The 19278-nt window shown below is 45.6% G+C and overlaps 1 protein-coding gene across 1 annotated transcript; it reads right to left on the bottom strand.

The window, feature by feature from the left end:
* Positions 1 to 13243: 13243 nt before the first annotated feature.
* On the bottom strand, positions 13244 to 14837 carry LOC8032336 (sulfotransferase ssu-1). Its single transcript, XM_040214086.3, has 2 exons — positions 14653 to 14837; positions 13244 to 14016 (listed from the first exon to the last, which is right to left on the bottom strand). The coding sequence occupies exons 1-2, from the start codon at positions 14835 to 14837 to the stop codon at positions 13251 to 13253; spliced, it is 951 nt and encodes a 316-aa protein (XP_040070020.1). The 3' UTR covers positions 13244 to 13250.
* Positions 14838 to 19278: the final 4441 nt, after the last annotated feature.

The raw sequence follows: 19278 nt of genomic DNA, 5'->3' as shown, positions 1-19278 counted from the left end.
AGCGTGGTTTTCCGAGGTTTTTCGCACCGATTTGCCCGGATTCAAGGGAGCTCCGATCCACATCGAGCTCAACGACGTGCAACCCAAGTTTTTAAAGAGTCGGCCAGTGCCGTTCGCCCTTCGAGAGGATGTGAGCAAGGAGTTAGATCGCCTGGAGAAGCAAGGCATCCTGGAGCCGACCCAGTACTCCGACTGGGCCACACCGCTCGTCGTGGTGAGAAAGAAAAACGGAACTTTACGCCTGTGCGGAGATTATCGTAGCACAATCAACAAGGCGGTTAAGAGCAACGTCTATCCACTACCGACTGTCACCGAGTTGTTTGCCACTCTAGGGTCCAGTAAGATATTTACGAAACTAGACCTAACCCAGGCCTATCAGCAGCTCGTACTTGACGACGAGTCATCAGAAGTCCTCACCGTGAATACGTTGAAAGGGCTGTACAAAGTTCGCCGACTTCCTTTCGGTATATCAGTCGCACCAGGATTGTTCCAGCGTGTAGTAGACAGCTTACTGTCAGGTATACCTGGAGTCGTCGTATATCTTGACGATATCGTTGTCTCGGGCTCGACCGTGGCAGAGCATGATGAAAGACTAAGAGCAGTCATGCAGCGGTTGCAAGACTCGCGTTTGCGGGTAAACAAAGACAAATGCGAGTTCGGTAAAACAAGTATAGAGTATTTGGGTCACAGAGTTGATTCTACTGGCATTCACCCAAGTGAAGAAAAAGCGACTGCAATCAAGAGTGCGCCGAGCCCAAAGAACAAAAAAGAACTACAAGCTTTTTTGGGACTTGTCAACTTTTACAGCAGATTTCTTGAAGGGAAAGCTGAAGTTGCTGAGCCATTGCACCGCCTTCTAGACCAAGGAAGAAAATGGGCGTGGACGCGGGAGCATGAGAAAGCGTACCGGAACCTAAAAGGGCTTCTCAGCTCCGACGCAGTGTTAGTACGCTACGACCCAGCCCGTCCACTGGTCTTGTCGTGTGACGCTTCACCGGTTGGTGTTGGTGCAGTTCTTTCTCACAAGGACGATGATGGTGCAGAAGTGCCGATAGCATATGCGTCACGAACATTGGGGCGAAGTGAGCGTAATTACGCTCAAATCGACAAAGAAGGGCTTGCTGTAGTTTAAGGTGTTAAGCACTTTCACCAGTATCTCGCGGGAAGAGAATTCACGATCGTGACCGATCATCAACCGCTTCTTGGGATTTTTGACACAGAGAAGCCAATGCCACAAATCCTGTCACCGAGGATGCTGCGGTGGAGCTTGCTGCTGGGAGCGTACGACTACAAGATTGTGTTTCGATCAGGAATCGACAACACCAACGCAGACGGGTTAAGCCGCCTTCCAGCACCAAGCGATGTCGACGAGCCAGTGCCACCAGGTGACGTACTCCTCCTCGAGGCCGTCCAGTACCCTCCACTGCAGGCAGCAGACATCGGAAAGCTGACAAAGCAAGACCCTACGCTGGCAAGAGTCAAGCAATCGATACTCTCGGGTTGGCCACAAGAAACCCTGGGAGGATCTTTTGTACCTTTTGAGGTGAGACGTACAGAACTTTCCTTGCATCGAGATTGTATTCTGTGGGGAAATAGAGTGGTCATTCCCGAGCAAGCCACAAGGAAGGTCCTACAATTGCTTCATGCCAACCACCCAGGAATGACAGCAATGAAAACGTCGGCCAGGGCGTACATTTGGTGGCCTAAAATCGATCAAGCGATCGAAGACTTTGTGCGCCATTGCCAACAGTGCCAGGAAAACAGGCAGAGCGATCCAAAAGCACCTGTTCACTTTTGGATAAAGCCAGAACAGCCCTGGAGCCGCCTGCACGTAGATTTCGCTGGACCCGTTCGAGGTGAAAGTTTTCTCGTTGTGGTGGACGCCTTTTCTAACTGGGCCGAAGTCGAGATTATGCCGTCCACGAAATCAGCTGCAGTGATTACGGCGCTGAGGAAGCTATTCGCGACACATGGGTTGCCCGACGTAATTGTGTCGGACAACGGAACGGCGTTCAAAAGTGCAGAAATGAAAGAGTTCCTGAAACTTAATGCGGTTCTCTTCATCTACACAGCCCCGTACCATCCTGCGAGCTATGGCAGGGCAGAAAGAATGGTGAGGGAAGTCAAGCCTGCCTTAAAGAAGCTAACTCAAGGCGACACACAGTGCAAGATTTTACGTTTTTTGTTTAAGCAGCACACGACACCACACTCGGACACCGGGAAGACTCCGGGAGAGGTGATGATGGGCCGGAGGCTGCGGTCGCCGTTGGACAGACTGCATCCTGACCTCCAGAGAGATCCAGGAGCGGATCAACCAAAGGTCAAGCGGTTCTACGTAGGCGACACCGTCTACGCCCGAAATTTTGTGACGGGACCACGATGGAAAGCAGCAAAGGTTGTTGCAGTCACAGGACCAGTCTCCTACAAGGTACAGCTGGCCAATCGAGAAGTTCATCGCCGTCATCGTGATCACCTCAGGAAGGCTTGGCTTGACTGGGATGAGAACTTTGAAGCTGACATTGACTACGACGTCAAGCTGCCACTAACGGCTGCGCCTGGACATGGAACGCCACAAGCATCTCCTGCCAGGCGAAACCCAGAAAGACCTGTTCCTCAGGTTGTGCCATCGCCAGCGGCTCAGCCGGAGCAGCCGCTCAGAAGATCAGCACGAGAGCGACGTCCAGTCATCCGCTACGGAACTGTTCCTACCTAAGGGGGAAGGAATGTAATATAGTGCAACAATGCCGCGGTTGCATGACCGGCGCGTGACCGGCGCGTGAACTCTGAGGTGCGCGAGCTGCCCCCGCGCTCGTGTGGTTCGATCATCGGCAACCAGCCATGGTCACTGAAGAACGCCTGTCTCCATTAAAGATGTATGTTGCCGTCATGACTCGGCTTGCATAAGCTACAACACTTTTCATGCAGCAGTGCATACTTCAACCGCTGTGTCTTTGTCCGCCCTGGGGATGAGAAAGCTTGTCAGAGTAGAAATTCGTCTTTGTCCATATTTGTGACCTACGTAGGTGGGGACATTATATATATATATTTTTTTTTTAAGTTCGGAAAATGGGTTTTCACCTAGCGGGTGTCAAACCTTTTTTTAGGGTCACTTAAAAGCCTTGAGAAATAACTTCAGAAAAAAAACAAAAAAAAACGCCGAATCAACTAGCTATTTTGACTGTGCTATTGGGCAGTGATGTGCGCTAATTCGAAATGTTTTAATGTTTTAAGGACTTTTAGTTGCCCCTAAACAGGAGTATTTGCAATTGGTAATATTGACCGTGGTAATGTACTTTTGAGGGTCTTTGATTTGCTGCACCGTATTCTCGCTCCGGCTGCAGTCGGACGTGAAGTGAAAGGGAGTGCGGTTGTTTCCGCTAGGGAATCCTCTACTTATTCAATGGGCCCTCCCTCTGGACGGCCTCCTTGAACGCCCGTACGAAGGGTCGCGTCTCGGCGAGGACAATCTTGTTCGCCTCCTTCCAGGCGTCTCTGAACTGGAACGTGCTGGTTATCGGAAGGCCCGCCTCCTCACTGAACGGCACCCTAAGCCTTTGAAACTGCACGGGGGGGAAATCAAAGTTCACGAACTCCGGGTAGAACACTCGGAACAGAAGTCCGTAGGTGACGGAGAACTTCATGTCGAGAATGTCCTGCTCGATCGGTATGGCAACCCAGGATCTGGAACCAGCTGCGTACACCCGAGCGAACGCTTTGAAGGTTGCTTTCTTGACAACGCAGTGGAACTGTAAAACAAGGAGATGCGTTTCTTCGTTGTTATTTTTTTATCAGCGATAAACACAAAAGTACGACACTGGAGATGGCCGTAAGGAGAGAAGCTGAAGGAGAGGATGAGACGAGAGCGTACGCTGTCGTTAGATCGCCGACCTCTGATTGGAGTAATTCGTGGGCAGACACTATGCGGTGACCAAGTCGTATGCTTCTAACGCGGGACTTCCGGTGAGGTCAGAGAGAACGCCGAGCTCTGATTGGCTCTGATTGAAGGAGAGTCGGTAGACCTCGAAGCAATTCGCCTCCAGGTCTACCCCCTCGTTACACCAGAGCCCATCAGAGCGCGGCGTTCTGAAAAACGAAAAAGGCTCTGCCCAAAGATCAATTTCCAACAGCATCAACAGGCAGAGTGCAGTGTAAAACATCGACTCAAGTATGTAGAATGTCAAAAGGGAGCGATATATAAAATACCATTTGCTTGCGGCAAAGTATATGTAGGTTAGATGGGGCGATATATCGATACAAGATTAAGAGAACATGCCCAAACATTCAAATCAGCACCATCGGGACATCTTGCGGTGCATGTCAGAAGCTGCAAATGCTCACCAACATTCAAATACACCAAAGTTCTGAGGCGGTTCCGTGATAAAAACACTAGAAAACCGTCCGAGGCTCAAGTCATCCTCACCAGTGGTGACGAGTGTATAAGCGCGCCATCAGTGAACCGCACACAAACAGAACTTCAGTTCGTTCGGGGTTTCCCCTGAAGACTTGAAACACAAAAAAAACTTCAGGTCTGGCGGTGTTTCACCTGAAGACGTTTTAGCCGCTTGCTCTGCGTACTTTTGCCCTTTTCTTTCCTTCTTTTTTCTTCTCTATTTTCTTTCTTTCTTCTTTTTTCTTCGCTTTATTCCTTTTTTGTTTTGTTTTATAGACAGTTTTTTTTTACGTGACAGGTACTTTGAATTTAGCTGAAGTTATAATAATTTTCATTTCGATTTCTAAAACTAAATGTGTTGTCTTTGTAGCAGCAGTGACTTTAATTTTATGTTTCTTTTCTCCTTTTTCACTTCCACCTGGTCGTTCTCTAGATGCTCTATTAAATTTAACAGTTGTAAGTAAGCGCTCTGTCCTGCCTCCTCCTCCTCTTCTTAGTCCTTTGCGCTTTTTAAACCGCCGTCTAGATGTTCGACCAACTAGCCCCCCAATTAATTTTGATGCAATTTCTTTGGGCATAAATTGCTAAACCAGTGCCAGAGTTGGGCTTCACCTCTGGTTCTGCTGTTTTCATGCGGCAACGCATGACTTAAATTGCCGAAAAAGTGCCCGATTTTTGGTATATTGGTGCTTCTTCGGCCAATTCGTTCCATCGTTGGCTCAAGTGTAGCGCTTCGACAATTATATCGCAAGCCAGAAAAAAGCCATAGATGCACAAAAAAGTACTCTGGTACTAACACCTTGGAGCGAAGCTTTATTAAGTTCAATTTAAGCCCCTAGTATCGCCTAAACATGCCAAGGTAGGCTTTTATTTGGCGCAATACCTGGGAGGAAAGCGCCTTCGACTGGTACCTCTTATACAGCGCATAGATCAAATGTGGTTCCGAAGTGGCAACGGATGATGTCAATGAAGTCGGCGTTGTCTGATGCCCCGATCCTGGTGGTTGAGCTTAGACGTCCCGGAAAAAAGCGAGGAAAGACACGCGGTTGTCGCTGTCATCGCAGTGTCCCAACTACTGGAAGCCGAAGTTTCCATGGACTGGCAAGCAGAAGAGCGACCTGCAGCTAATCTGGCGCCTGTCACATCTACCACCGCAACTGGCAGGGTCGCGGCCTGCGACAATTCATCCTCGGGCCAGATTCGGGGGTTCACTTTTAAGGGAGTGGTGAACATTTAAGTCGGAGACGGATTCTAGGCACCATTGGTTAAGGGAGGAAGACCCACTGACAAGTGCACCCCCAACTATCCAACTATCACAGTTTATTGAGAAAATGTTTGAGTTTTATTAGAACATGTAGGACACCTAAAGCCCAAAAAATCTAAATTATAACCAAACTTAATATTATCTTTATAGGTAATGATTTACCCCTCCCCCGCCCCCGAAATTGCCACTGAAGGGCCAGAGGTACGCTTCACTACATGGTTGCTTTATTTCCTCCTCTTATTGTTCGGTTTACTGCTGGCAACTTTGGGTCTAGAGGGCTAAACAAGTGCCGGAATCAGGCTTCACTGCTGGTTGCTCGGTTGATGCGTGATGTTTTTGTCTGTGTCTGGCACTTTAACAGTTATGCGATAAACAAAAAAAGCCATTGAAACGCCACGGTACTTTAAGACAAACTACCGTCTTGAAACATCAAAATAGGCCCTAGTTTTGCCTCAATTATTGCTGAACTTGAGACAACTTAGACGGTTCTCTAGGGCGCTGCTTTGCAGGAGCTTCACATGACTCTAATAAGGTTTTGCTTTAAAGCGTTAATATGGAAGTACTTTTTTGTGTCGTTTACATTACCTTTCTACTTACACCTTGTATACACACCCTTTTAGAATGTTTTTGTTTATTAGTATGCGCTTTAAAATTGTCATAGTCTTCTTCCTTATTATACTGAGCGATTCCGTGTGCATCGCAGCTAAGCCCCCACAGTTGCTCATAAGCCCGGAGCAGACGACTTCTTGGGCGAAGGATTCTCGGTGGGTAGGAGGCGTCTGCTAGTTGCTACCATAGAGTTAATGTACGCTAGACGTTCAGCTGCCGCTTGTGTGCTGTTGCTAATTGAAGCAGACAGCCACCAGTCGAAAATTGGCTTCTGCTAATGCACTTCTACGGGGAAAAGCGGGTGCGTTCTTTCGCAGCGCTTGGTTATAAGAGCAAGTATTACGAGTAATTATAGCTTCGTGAATAGGGATCTAGTGGATCTTCAAAAGCCATAGAAAAAGAATACAGCCATTGCTACGACTAGCAGACGAGGCCAGTGTTCCGCGTTTCGAAGGACAGACTCTGCGCGAGGAGCGGACGACGCCCGATATTGTTTTGACTGGAGGACGACAGAGGGCAGAGACGAAGACAGCTAACCTTGGCATCCGCCCAGTATCCTTCTAATAAGAACTCGGTGCTCCGATGTCACCACGCGTTCTCATTTCCTGCTTGGGAAAAGAGCGCGTTGGTTCAAGTCATGAATGAAGAAAGAATAAAAACATGAAAACTGGGACAACACAATTTCGTGATAACATACCGGCTACCTGTCAGAAAGAGGTTTCTGCGGAATATCGAGTGCACAGATTTCATTGAAGCATTCCGACGAAATCGCCGGAGTCGCTGGCGCGATTCCGGCGAACCTGCAAGCAGCTAAATTCAAAGGTTATCGGGTTTTTTTTTTTCGTTCGCATTTGCGTGGCATTTAGGAGAAAATAAATGCTGGTTTGCACTCGTTATCACCATCATTCGCTCGTTTTTGAACCGCTAACCGCTACCCCGAATGGTCGTTTTGAAGCGTGACATGACAACATGAGGACGAACCACACTGACCGATTGCCTGTATAGGCTAGATGGCGCAAGCTACCACCCATAGATAACCCTTAGAGACGATGCGGTTGCCACGGAGACGCGCATGCGCAAAGTGGGGCAGTTCGTCGGGGCGCGCTGGACCAGCGTTGGTCTGCGCTGGACTGTAAACACCATCGTTCGGGCGCTTCTCGGCGCAACGTAGTGGCCGACGAACGTCGCTTTGCGCCGGCGCGCGCTGCGTTCGTCGACGTTGGAGTATAAACAGCCCAAAGGCTTTAGCTCTGCCCACTAACCCTTCCAACCGGAGCTCAGCGTTTTCACGTCACCGCCCGTTTTCTCCTCCCCCTTAGTTTCTCGGCGCATTAGTTTGCTGAACACCACCTAGAAAAGCTAAGCGCGGAATTTCCCTCCGTCGCTAACGAAGGTCCCCGCAGACAAGAGACTGGTTACGACTATGGCGTCCGCGTTCGCCGAGGAGTCGTGCTCTCGCTGATTGGGCCGGGGTTCCAACCAAACGCCGACGCGACTCTCGTCTCCAATCTCCGGCCTACGGTAGCGCTCGTTCGTGAGACGGGAAAATTCAGCACTTAGGCTTTCTTGTCTGGGAGGGGTCGGCTCGTGCCGGCGCTGCATTTTGACGCTAAAGGGGATATTCAAAATAATTTCTTGAAAAACACAAACAATGAAAAGAATACAAATTTCAACTTTTCGGGGATTGTTGTAGTTATCTAAGATTGAACAGTTTATTGAGTATAAAAGAGCCAAGGATGTATATGCTAACAAGAAACGCCATCATTGCGATGACCCGTTATCACGATTTATTGGTGGCTCATTGAGAAGTGGTTTGAAAACCTGACACTCTTCCTGGTTGCCAGACTCCCGGCAGTGCTGACTAGATTCGTCCTCTTGTCGACGCCAGCGCTGGGCGTGGTCGCGTACCGAGCTCTTTCATAGCGTGACTGTAAAATTTCCTGCCAGTGGCGTAGTCATCTGGAGCAATTACGCTTAAAAAAGTACAAGATGAGGGTCGATTACCTCTATTTGTTTGGCTTAGAGAGTGAAAGCAGACGCAGAAAGAAGGCAGACGCTGTGACGATGCACCTTTCGCGCTGCTTGATTGACAGAATGCATCGGAGCGAAGAGTCAACTGCATTTAGACATGGAGTGGAACAAAATATAGAGCGAGAAGAATAACAGCGATACAATATTATATATACCAACAACGACCACATCAGCAATAATAACGATATTAACCAAACGAGCTCGATAACAGAAACCATAGGGAAACGAAATATCGTCACGATTTACAATTAAATAAAAACACTATTCACTATATTATAAGCAATTATATTCACAATATGAGAGGGTAAGTATCAAGAACAGAATAATGGCATCCTAAAGTAAAAGCAACAAATACGATGGCAATAAAAGAAAATGACGAGAATATTAAGAGGAACCACACGAAAAACAAACGCAATGCCGGTGCGGTAACATTTGATGAGTTTTAGCGCGCACCACTTTCAATCGGAATGGTGGGCAATATGACACGTGGAAAAAGAATTGCGAATGCATAAAATACCTCTCGTATTTTTCGTCCACGCCCGACTACTCGGGGGCATCGTTTTCTTTGGAATTCCTCCGCGACTACGGAGTTTTTCTACTAATACGCATTTCCTACTACACCCGCCCCGTTCCCATGTTCCGGAGTTGGGGGTGGGAGAGAAAGGGAGTGTTAACGCACCGCTCACCGCCCACACTCCGCGCGGCACTACACTTTTGGCCTCGCGCGCTATCACGTCGAACCCACCGCCCCGCTGGCGACGCTCTCCTCAATGGCCTTGCTACGACGCGACAGATACGAGAAAGCAACGTCCACGCAGGATTCTTCTATAAAGCTGGATTGTGAAAACAATAATATAAACTATTATACAATTAGAAAAATGAAATAAGCTCAGGAGCTGACGGTTTTTGTTTCTCTAAAAGAGCAAAGCTTGTCTGGAGTGAAAAAAAGGATCCCTCAAAATTCCTGTTTTTACAATTTTAGCAATAGTTTCCCAGCGACTCGAAGCGAGTATTTAAAATGTATATATCAAGATCGCAAACAACTGCGACGTTTGATTTTCTTTCGTAAATTTAAGGCAATTTCGGGCTTTGGCTGAATGGTTCTTCTGTAACTTGTCTAGTTTATGTAAGATTTGGCATAGATCTTTCGCAAAAGGAAAAACGTTTGCGCGGGCAGGCAGGTAGGACTAATTACCGCAATTACACCTGAGGTTCAAACAGAGGACAGATACACGTCAAACGAAAGTCACAAACACACACACACACACACAGATGCACACATGCTCACACATCGCCTTTTTATATGTTTGCACTTTTACGTTTCTTCCCAATCCTACAGTATATTAAGTTTAGCTATGTTAATAAACTTACGGTGCTTTTACTGTGTTTTTAATGCAATCAATTTGATTTACCAGCAACTTTGCCTTTGGGACATTTACGCACGTTAACAATCAAATTTGATATATCTAGATAAATGATATGAGGCAGCTACTTTGTACATGGTATTTTAAAATTGGTATGGCTCATGTGTACTAACTCTGAGTCAGTGAATATGCGTGGATGTCTGATACACATGCAAGTAAAGCATCTCGTTGTAATAGCCAGGGTATATTGAATCACTGTATTGAAGTTACTCTCTGGCAGTCTTGGGTAGTAACGCGTTACTAGTAACGCGTTGCTGTAATTTCGATACTTTTTGGGTAATTTGTAACTGTAACGAGTTACTTTTTTTAAAATGTAACTTGTAACTGTAGTTCTATTACTTTTTTCTGAGGTAACTATGAAAGTAAAGACGTTACTTTTGTCGTTACTTTTCAGTTCTTTATGAATGATATATCATTGAACGAGTATAATCTAGCTATTTCTTGCACTTTCAATATTGTCTCTTCGGACATTTCGAATGCCAGTTTGATTTGCACAAACTTTGGAATACGTTCTTTCTCGCGAGTCACGACCCGAATATAGCCACGTGTAGATTTGATTGAAGAAAAGAAGAAAAGAAGAATCTGGTTATCTTTACGCACGTACTTGTACTTTGTGACTGAACACTTACATCTTAGTATCTTGAAGCACTATCTCTGTTGCGTTTTTTTTTTTTTGCGCACGTTTTTTATTTGGGTGAATCAAACGTGAAACACCAATGCACGCGGAGGGCACTTCGTATGTTTCTTATTTTGATTTGTGCCCCTACTCCGGCGTGGTGACAACATGGAGGCAAAATTTACTGTTCTATGCGCGGGGTTTGTTTCTGGCTTGCCGTGTACGTACTGAAATATGTCCAAGGACTCCATGAACCCAGCGCAACCGTCAACGAGCAAGCAATGTGCTAGTGCTACCAAGAATAGGAATATTGATTAGAACAAAGATCTAGCATGAACGGCGTACAGACAGTATTTTGCTGTGGTGAAGGGGGTTGCTAACAATTTGACCGCAGTATGCAAACTTTGCAACAAGGAGTACTCCGAAAACAAGTCTTTGTGTTCAAATCTGAGAAAACACATTTAGTTGAATTTTGGACTTTATTCTTTTTATAATATTGACTAATTTTCCAGCTAAACTATAAAGTTCGAATTTACCGCTATGGTGGAAGCCTGACTGATTCGTGTATATATATTTTTTCTTTCAGACACTAGTGTTTCCTAACTTTTTTGTGTTATCGAAAAGTAACTGAAAAGTAACGTCGTTACTTTTTTAAAGTAACTGGAACTGTAACGAGTTACTCTTTTGTTGTAGTAACTGTAACGGTAACTTCGGTACTTTTTTTCTAGACGTAACTGTAACTGTAACGAATTACTTTTTAAAAGTAACTTACCCAAGACTGCTCTCTGGTATCGGAATGCTGTCATTCGAGTTCAAACGACGCAAATGTTCAATCGAAGCCTTATGGCTTCTTTTCGAGCTTGCGCGTTTAAGGTGAGGTGGAAGTTGAGCTCCAGTCAAGCGCTTCTAAATTCCCACATAAAATACATACAAATATTGAAGGGATAAAACCGAGAGGTAGCAGTAAAATTAATATCCATTTTATTAGTGGTATTATAGTATTACAACTTCTAACGGAACTGATTACTACTGCAAAAAGTACGCATCTAAAAGAAAAGCAAAAAGAGAATTATTATTAAACTAGATTCTGCATAACGGCCTATTGGGAAGATTATTAACTCGCGATTTAATAAAGTTTTTAATTACTTTAGAGTAATAAAATTTTAATTATAAAGTGTATGTTTATTTAAAAGCTTCGGATATTATGGCAAAAGACGAAATTCGTGCAGTTTCCAAGTATACAAGGCACGTGCAGGATTCTACAGCGTGCCCTACAACATTAAAGGGTTACACCTTTCTAGGTTTCGGCTTCCTAACAAAGCGCATTCTTGCTCCAGTTGTCCCGCTACCCTTGGCCGAAGCCCTCTCGTAGGAGTAAAGGAAGTTGAATCCGAACTGGCAAAACAAAAAGCTATGCTTTTCGAAGAAAACAAAAATAAAGTTTAGATATTTGGGTTGACCTCCTTCATGCGAACATTGCCCACATTTCACGCTTATTGGACATTTTGGCCACGTAGGAGCAGGACCGCCTCCTTAGAGAGGCGCGTTGATAGGATACCGTGACTTCAAAATGCGGCCTTTTTCTGAACGCTGTAAAACGCTTCGCTTGCCTTATATTTTTGGAATGTCTGCTATTTTAGGTGTTTACAATTACACCAGGAAAGGTTCTGATTGGCATCATTTCTTCAAATTTGTAAGTTAAAAGCTAAGTACTTGAAATTAATTATAAACTTAACTATACCGATCGTCGTTCATTTTCCTAACTAGCCGCTTAGCCCAAACCAATAATTCGTGAACATTTTTTTTATGAGCTTCTGAACACTTTACTGCAGTGGTTTAAGGAACAACCTGTATAAAACTGAAGACTTGATAACTACCATACATATATCGAGCTAAATAATTATTTGCCAAAAATAGGGTAATTATTAGTATCCTACTCCATTATCATGTTGAGTTAATAATGCGACTACTTCTGGTTTAAGCAAGATAACTATTTGCTTGGATGTAGTTTTTATTAATCCCTAGAGACTGCGATAATTATTGCAATTCAAGTCGAATGTCAACCCAATTTCATATCCTTCGCAAAACGGCAAAAGTACAGATGCGCTCGGAAAAAAAGAAAGAGCAAAATATAGTTTTGCACGTGTGCTTCAACTCGACAGAACTAAATTTTCTGTTTCACATTATATACTGCAGCAAGTAGAGTGCGGAAAAATAAAAAAAAAATAAAAAATAAAAACACACGTTCGCTTACTGGAGCTTTACGTGGCCATGACAGGAGACCGTGCTAGGTACTGTAGTGAAATACGTTTTTCAACACATTTCCATAGCCTTCGAAATAAGGCACATGTACAATCGCGCTGAAAAAAAAAGGGACAGCAACTATAAATTCTTGAATTTTTCCTTGAACTTCGAACTTAATTATATTACCTAATAGACTGCCACATGTAGTTGGCGGTGAAGAAAAAAATCGCGCGTTCGCTTAATAGAGAATTTTGTGGCCACGAAAACTGTAATTACTTACTTTTTTCTAGCAATTTTTTTACAGAATTCTGCTGCATGTGACCCAAGCGTATTCAGAGGAAGGTCACATGCAGGCTGCTCGGCCGTTCGAGCACTATTACTGTTCAATATTTCTCGGCAACTGTATGTGACAACATAACGTTCATTTCACACTGCATTGCAATACCTCCCGAAACAAAAATGTATCGACTAGGCACAAATCGGCAACGAAAAAGTTCTACAAGCGAGCAACTTCGCATATTCTTCTCAAATCAAAAGACAAAGCGAGTTCATATATGTTGAAAAATAATCGAATGATATTTATTTAGGTCGCAAGTTTCAAGTGCATTAATATCCGAAGCTTGAAGCTGAGCACACTAAAAAATGTCAGAACAACATGTGCTGGTCTTATATCTAAACAATGCTTCCCAAATCTTCGGAACTCCACAGAGCTTTGAGAATGGTGGCCACTTCTCTCTCTTGGATTCTAAGCCGGAGACGTTCCAAATGCTGGGGCTTGAAAAGCGACTTCCAATCGCCCAAAGTCGCTTTACGAACATGATTCGTGAAGCGTACCGTGCCAGAATCGTCGCACACAAATTTTTTTAGAGCGCTTAAGTAAGGGTCGTCGTCCTTTTTTTCTGAGGAATCCATACTGACACTAGTCATGTCCATGAGCTTGGACATAAACGGGACACTGCTTTTCTCAAAGACCACCTTGTAGAAACTATCGTCATCCTCTAATTGCTGCGCGTACTCTTCGCCGAGGAAGCGAGCGAGCCTCAATAAAGTGTCTCTAAAGTTCCTCTTAAGTTCCTCGTAAGTTACCAAGAAGACATTCGCGTCGTCCTTGTGCTCGTACCATGACTTTAGGTGGTCGAAGAAGTCGCCGCGGACGTTCTCGCCCGTCACAAAGAGCTCGAAGAAGTCGTCGAAGGTACCGTCTTGAAACTTGTACACCGGCATGGATTTAGTGTAATGATAGAAGGACGTGCAGACGTCCAGAGGATTTCTGGTGATGTAAACATACTTGGCGTTATGGTTCATCGGCTGTTCCCAGTAAGGAAAGTGTGTCTTCATGAAGCGAGGTGGCAGCATGCGCTTCACCGGTCCTGTGCCCAGTAACTCGAGGAACGGTGTCCTTCGGCTGAACTCTTCTAGGCTTTGGGCAGACTGTCCTCTGTGTAAGACAAAACGCAGCGAACGCTCACTCCGTTTGTGTGCGTGGTATTCATGCTTTGACAACTCAAATATGCCCCGAAATAATGTTCGTACTATGCGTCGAGAAACTGAGAAAGGAGAGGAGGAGAAGAGAGTGCTCCAGGACGTCAGGATGCCGAGCTCTGGTTGGAATCATTAGTCGGTAGACCATAAGGCGCGCTACGTTTTTCTCCGGTGCTAATGTCGGACCTCCGGACGCCGGCGTCCGGCGTTTGGCTTTTACATTCGAACTAGCTCTGCGAGTGCAGTGAAGGCAAGGGGAACTAGATTAGGGTCTCCCATTAATTGTTCCCAGCAGAGCGCGGCGCTCTGACTTCCCCACGATATCTCTCCTCCACGTTTCCCTCAGTCTCTCGACGAATAGTTTCCGAGACTTTAAGAACTATACATGGCGCTGCGAGAACAATTCTATCGCCGGAAGGCGCGAGGCAAGAAGTGGTAGCGATTGTAAATTGAGACAAAAAGTCGTCGGGATTTAAACTGTGCCGCATCCGACACTCTGTTAAGCTCTGTCGCCGACCGTTCCCTCTTACCTGTGAAGAATGATGATGATGATGATGATGATGATTAACGGTTTAATGGCGCAAAAGCGAACCTGTGAAGAATAAGTTGCATGATCTGCTGAAGCCAGTTGTTGCCGCATTTTGCGTGCGATACCAGGACGATATCGCCATCTTCAGGCATAAAGCTGAGGGCTTGGCGGACATGCTCGGCCCTGTACACCGTTGCATACTTGACGCCGTCAATGTCTTGAGTGGCCGGAATGCGCCTGGCTTGCATATCTAAAAAAATACACAAAAAAAAACATATTATCAATGTTCCTACGCTTCTTGCGAAGTTATGTTGGGATATTCATGCGTCTCGAATAGTCGTATCAGCTGTGGTAGATTATTCTAGTCGTCCGTTGTTTTGAAATCCGAGTCACTCCTGGTCTTCGACATCAGCAAAGCGCCTCAAGATTCCTTTATTTACGTGTTTCTTCTTGGCCTTCAGGAAACACGAACATCCCAGATACAATGCATACAATCACGGAGAGCTGGTGAACCGCAATTTCGAGCTCACAATACACGGTTGGAGCGAGAGACGGGACGCTGCCGTACCCAAAAACCCCACTCATAAAGCGATATCTCTACCGGATTGTGGTATTTTCGGAAAAGAAATGCGCGATTGAACACGGCAGACGAGGCCGCTGAGACGTGTGACGTCACGATCCTTATTCCCTCTCCTCCTGGCTTCGTCCCGTCGAGCTGGCGAACCGGAGCGAGGAGGAGAGAAGCGAGGCCGCGTCCCCTCATTCTCTGCCGCTCCACGAGCATTCTGACGTCAGAGTTCTCGCTTGATCGCGCCCTTCTTAAACAAAAAAGAAAAAAAAAAGGCTTCTCGTTCGAGATTTTGTTGTATGAGTGATGTTTTGGAGTGTATAGCGTCCCGTTCAACGCTTCTCCGGTTTCATTTTGCGAAATCCAAATGTCGGTTCAGAATCCCTTCGAAGGGGCACTGAAAAGGTTTCTGCGATCGCCTGTTCTTGATCATAACTGATTCTACCGGCCCTATGCATCCTAAAAATTAAAAAAAAAATACAATCACGTGACGCCCATTTTTTTTTTAAATTAAAAACAGGATGAATGGTCGTAACCCACCATTTTGTGAGCCGATTTTTCGGCTCAGCAAAAGGCGCGGTATAACCACAGCAGCGACGTCAGCACGGTGACGACGGGCGCTTATCGGATAATCGCCAGCCGCCTCTCAATCGCAAACTGCTTCTCCGAGAGAGGCGGCTTGCGATTGGCCGACGGGCGCCCATCGTCACTGCGCTGACACCGCTGCTGGGATGTGCACCGCGTCTGCTCAGCGGAAGGACCGGCTCAGAAAGGGGTCTGTACCGACCTTTCATCCCGTTTTTAATGAACAATTCGGCGTCCAGTGATTGTAATTTTTTAGATTTTTAGGATGCTCAGGGCCCGTAAAATCAGTTATGATCAACAACAGAGAATCGCCGAATTCTTTTTAGTGCCCCTTTAAGAAAGGGAAGGCGTTATGAGTCCCAATAATCTAATTGTTTTTTCGAAGCAAATACACTTTAAAAACGTTTGTGCGTCTACTTTCACGCACAATACTTGGATAGCCAATCAGCGGAACTTACGGAGGCAGCTCACCAAACGGCGATGTCGAAACGGATATTTAGACTAAAAACGCAGTCTGAGGTGTGACATGAAGCAATGTAAAACGTAACTGCGTTTTTTAGTCTAAATATCCGTTTCGACATCGTCGTTTGCTGAGCTGCCTCCGTAAGTTCCGCTGATTGGCTATTCAAGTGCTGTGCGTGAAATTAGACGCACATACTTTTTTTAGAGTGTAGAATTATACATAATAATTTTATAGAACGAACCACCCAGCACCAAAAAAAAATTAGCTCAATAAGCCCCAACCTGCCTTCCGTGATCTGTCAGTAACAATTCTATAGTGCGACAACGATTAGCATGCCACACTTTTCGGATTAACCATACTCGGTCTCACGTTAACTTGGCAAGCAGCGAAGGCTGCGGTCCAAGTGAGCCGATCAGCACGTCGAAGAGAGGCACGTGACCACACTCCATGGCATAAGTTGTACGCAATGCTGTCGAAGCCGCGAGCGGGAAAGAGGGGCAAGCCTGTTTTCTTTTTTTTTTTTTTTCTAAGAATTTTGAGGAATGGATTAGTCCCCTAAGGGGAAGCAAATTGGCGTCCCTGACGCCCAAGAGGGTGTCTGGGCGTATTAGAGGGGGGTTCCCCCTTCCCCTCTTCTCCAACTGCTTGGGGTATACGCTGTCGCCCACGTAGCTTAGGGTTAGGGCTGCCACGCACCACTTCGGCACGATGATGACGTAGCATTTCGCTCTTCGCCAACATACGGCGAGATGATTTGTGTCATAATGTAGAAAACCCGAGACTGTGGTAAAAGCAAGGAAACGGAGTCGAAGAAGAAAGACAGGGGAAGAGACGTTCTTTTCCCCTGTCTTTCTTCTTCGACTCCGTTTTTTTGCTTTTACCACAGTCTCGGGTTTTCTACATTATGATCAACATCCACCAGCTCGCCTGCCCACACACAGTTTTTTCGTGATTTGTATATTCTACTTACTTTGTTATCTCTCGAAGGCAGAAGTGCACGGGCCGCGATGCTTGGAATTCTAGTCGAAAGAAAGCGGAGAATACCTTCCGTAACTATTCACGCTGGGAGAAGGGTTTAGAGACGGATGATTAGTGCCGCAGTACCGACGCGTTTTTTTCGCTTCTTTTGATTCCACCAGATGTTCGGCAGGAAACGTATTGTGAGTTGAATGCACCTTTTTCATATTATAATTCATGTTTAAAAAGAAAAGGATATGGCGTTGATGATCCACATTGCCCTGATTGTGCGACGTACGGTGATCTGATATTTAAATGCCGTTGCGTCCATTTAGTGTCTATGCGTTGTTGAGAAATAAACGATTTCAAGGTCGGGATTTGGTTTTCCCCCAAATTTAGCGTGGAAACCGAACTCCTGCATGGACCACGTGACATCAATTTTCCCGCAAAATTGAGCGGGGAAACTGAATTGTCGCATAGGTTAAGTAACGTCAATGTTTACGCTAGATTCAGCGTGGAAAATAAACTGCCGCATAGGTCACCTGACGTATAGCAGATTTTTTTGCTAAATTTAGCGGGGAACCTGAAATTTTTTTGCTGGTCCCGTGACGTCACCTCATGTGACGTTAATTTCTCGACAAATTTAGGGGGGAAACTTTCCTCGTTTACGCACACGCCGTCGCAAAACAAGGGGACGGGCCACTAACAGCTGCTGCTGTAAAATTCGCGGTGATGCTCAATTTGATTCAGAGAGAAAAATGAAAATACAAAAGGCAAGGCAGACACTTGCATAGCCTCACAACTCAGATGGAGAACATAAATAAGATTAAGCATGACAAAAAAAAAACCTGGTTTGCGAGAAAAAATTACACCTACACGAAAATGTTTGAAATACAGCTGAACGAATTATTCTCTAAAAAGTGCGTCACCGAAAGTATTGTTGTAGGCGTCACAGAAAAGACGAAACGAAATACGTCACACGTTACTTGCAAAAGAGAAGGAACGCGTAACCGTTACCGATAAAATGTAGCGCAAATTACTTTCGCGTCACTTTTTTTTTAAATTTTGAATTATCGCGTACACTGTTTCGACTCTAAGAGGTATGCATAAGCGGCTTATTCCAAGGAACATTATATCCGTGCAGAAAGGGAACATGATTATATTATCAAGGTGGTTATTTCTGCCAGTTGGGTGATGGTCTTAAAAAGAATAAAAGCGCTGACAGCATCAAGGACGAAGACGTCCTTGTTGTTTCCGACGCTTTTATACCTTTAAAGATTGCTTTATCTTTTTTTACGGTATCACCTAAATAGTCACACGATAAAGTGAAAAGCAAAACGCGAAAAAAAAAAACTGCTAGAAGTCCACATGGCTTGGAACCTAAAAACACGAAAAAATAGAAGCGTAATTTTTTTAGGGTTAGGGAAGAAAAAGTAGCAAGTAACGTATCTCCGTTACCCGTTACTGCTTTGAAAGGGGAACGAGTGCGTCTTACACGTTACCGAAAATGAGTCACGCGTTACCGCCAAACCCTTGAACAAACAAAATAGAGAGAAAGAAGGACGAAACCCCACCTTCGACAACGGAACCAAGAGACCACCAAACACTTTACCAGGGGGAATACAGGACACTCCGCTCATTTGCATTAGATGGAGCGATGGCCGCGCCCATTCCTCCCCTGGTGGCGCGGGATAATTTGGGTGTGTCCCTCTCCCTATTTTCCCTCCCCTCCTCTCCCATTTTCTCCTCCCACCAGAACACGTGACCGATATGCGTCACCGGCAATGCCAAACGCGGGCGGGCGATCACGTGGGCGCCAGGCTAGGCCGGGCGCGACGACTATCAGCGGTTACAATGGACCTTTTCCGCGTACCGACGGCACCAGGCGGCGGCTGAACGAACTAAAAATCGAGGAAGTGACCTACCTGCGCTACCAATCGATAATGGGAGCTACGCTACCAGTTTCTTCGCTCTCTGAGCAGCGGCGCCTGCCCAACGCGACATTAAAGAGGGGGCATCCGTGGCGTCCACCCAGACGTCGTGTTTTCCTTTCCGTCGACGTTCTTTTTTTGTGTAACACAATTATATATATGCTGCAGATACGTCTTCTACTCGC

The sequence above is a fragment of the Ixodes scapularis genome, unplaced genomic scaffold (assembly GCF_016920785.2).
Source record: "Ixodes scapularis isolate PalLabHiFi unplaced genomic scaffold, ASM1692078v2 PGA_scaffold11__112_contigs__length_91849675, whole genome shotgun sequence".
Lineage (NCBI taxonomy): Eukaryota > Metazoa > Arthropoda > Arachnida > Ixodida > Ixodidae > Ixodes > Ixodes scapularis.
The sequence above is the reverse complement of the archived record's forward strand: the minus strand, read 5'-3'. Positions and strand labels throughout refer to the sequence as shown.

What these genes read in the sequence shown, in the direction of transcription:
- LOC8032336 (XM_040214086.3), bottom strand. Translation starts at nt 14,837, where the DNA reads ATGCAAGCCAGGCGCATTCCGGCCACTCAAGACATTGACGGCGTCAAG. An exon ending in ATGCAACTTATTCTTCACAG is followed by an intron (nt 14,017 to 14,652) that starts GTTCGCTTTTGC and finishes TGTCTTACACAG; the next exon opens with AGGACAGTCTGCCCAAAGCC.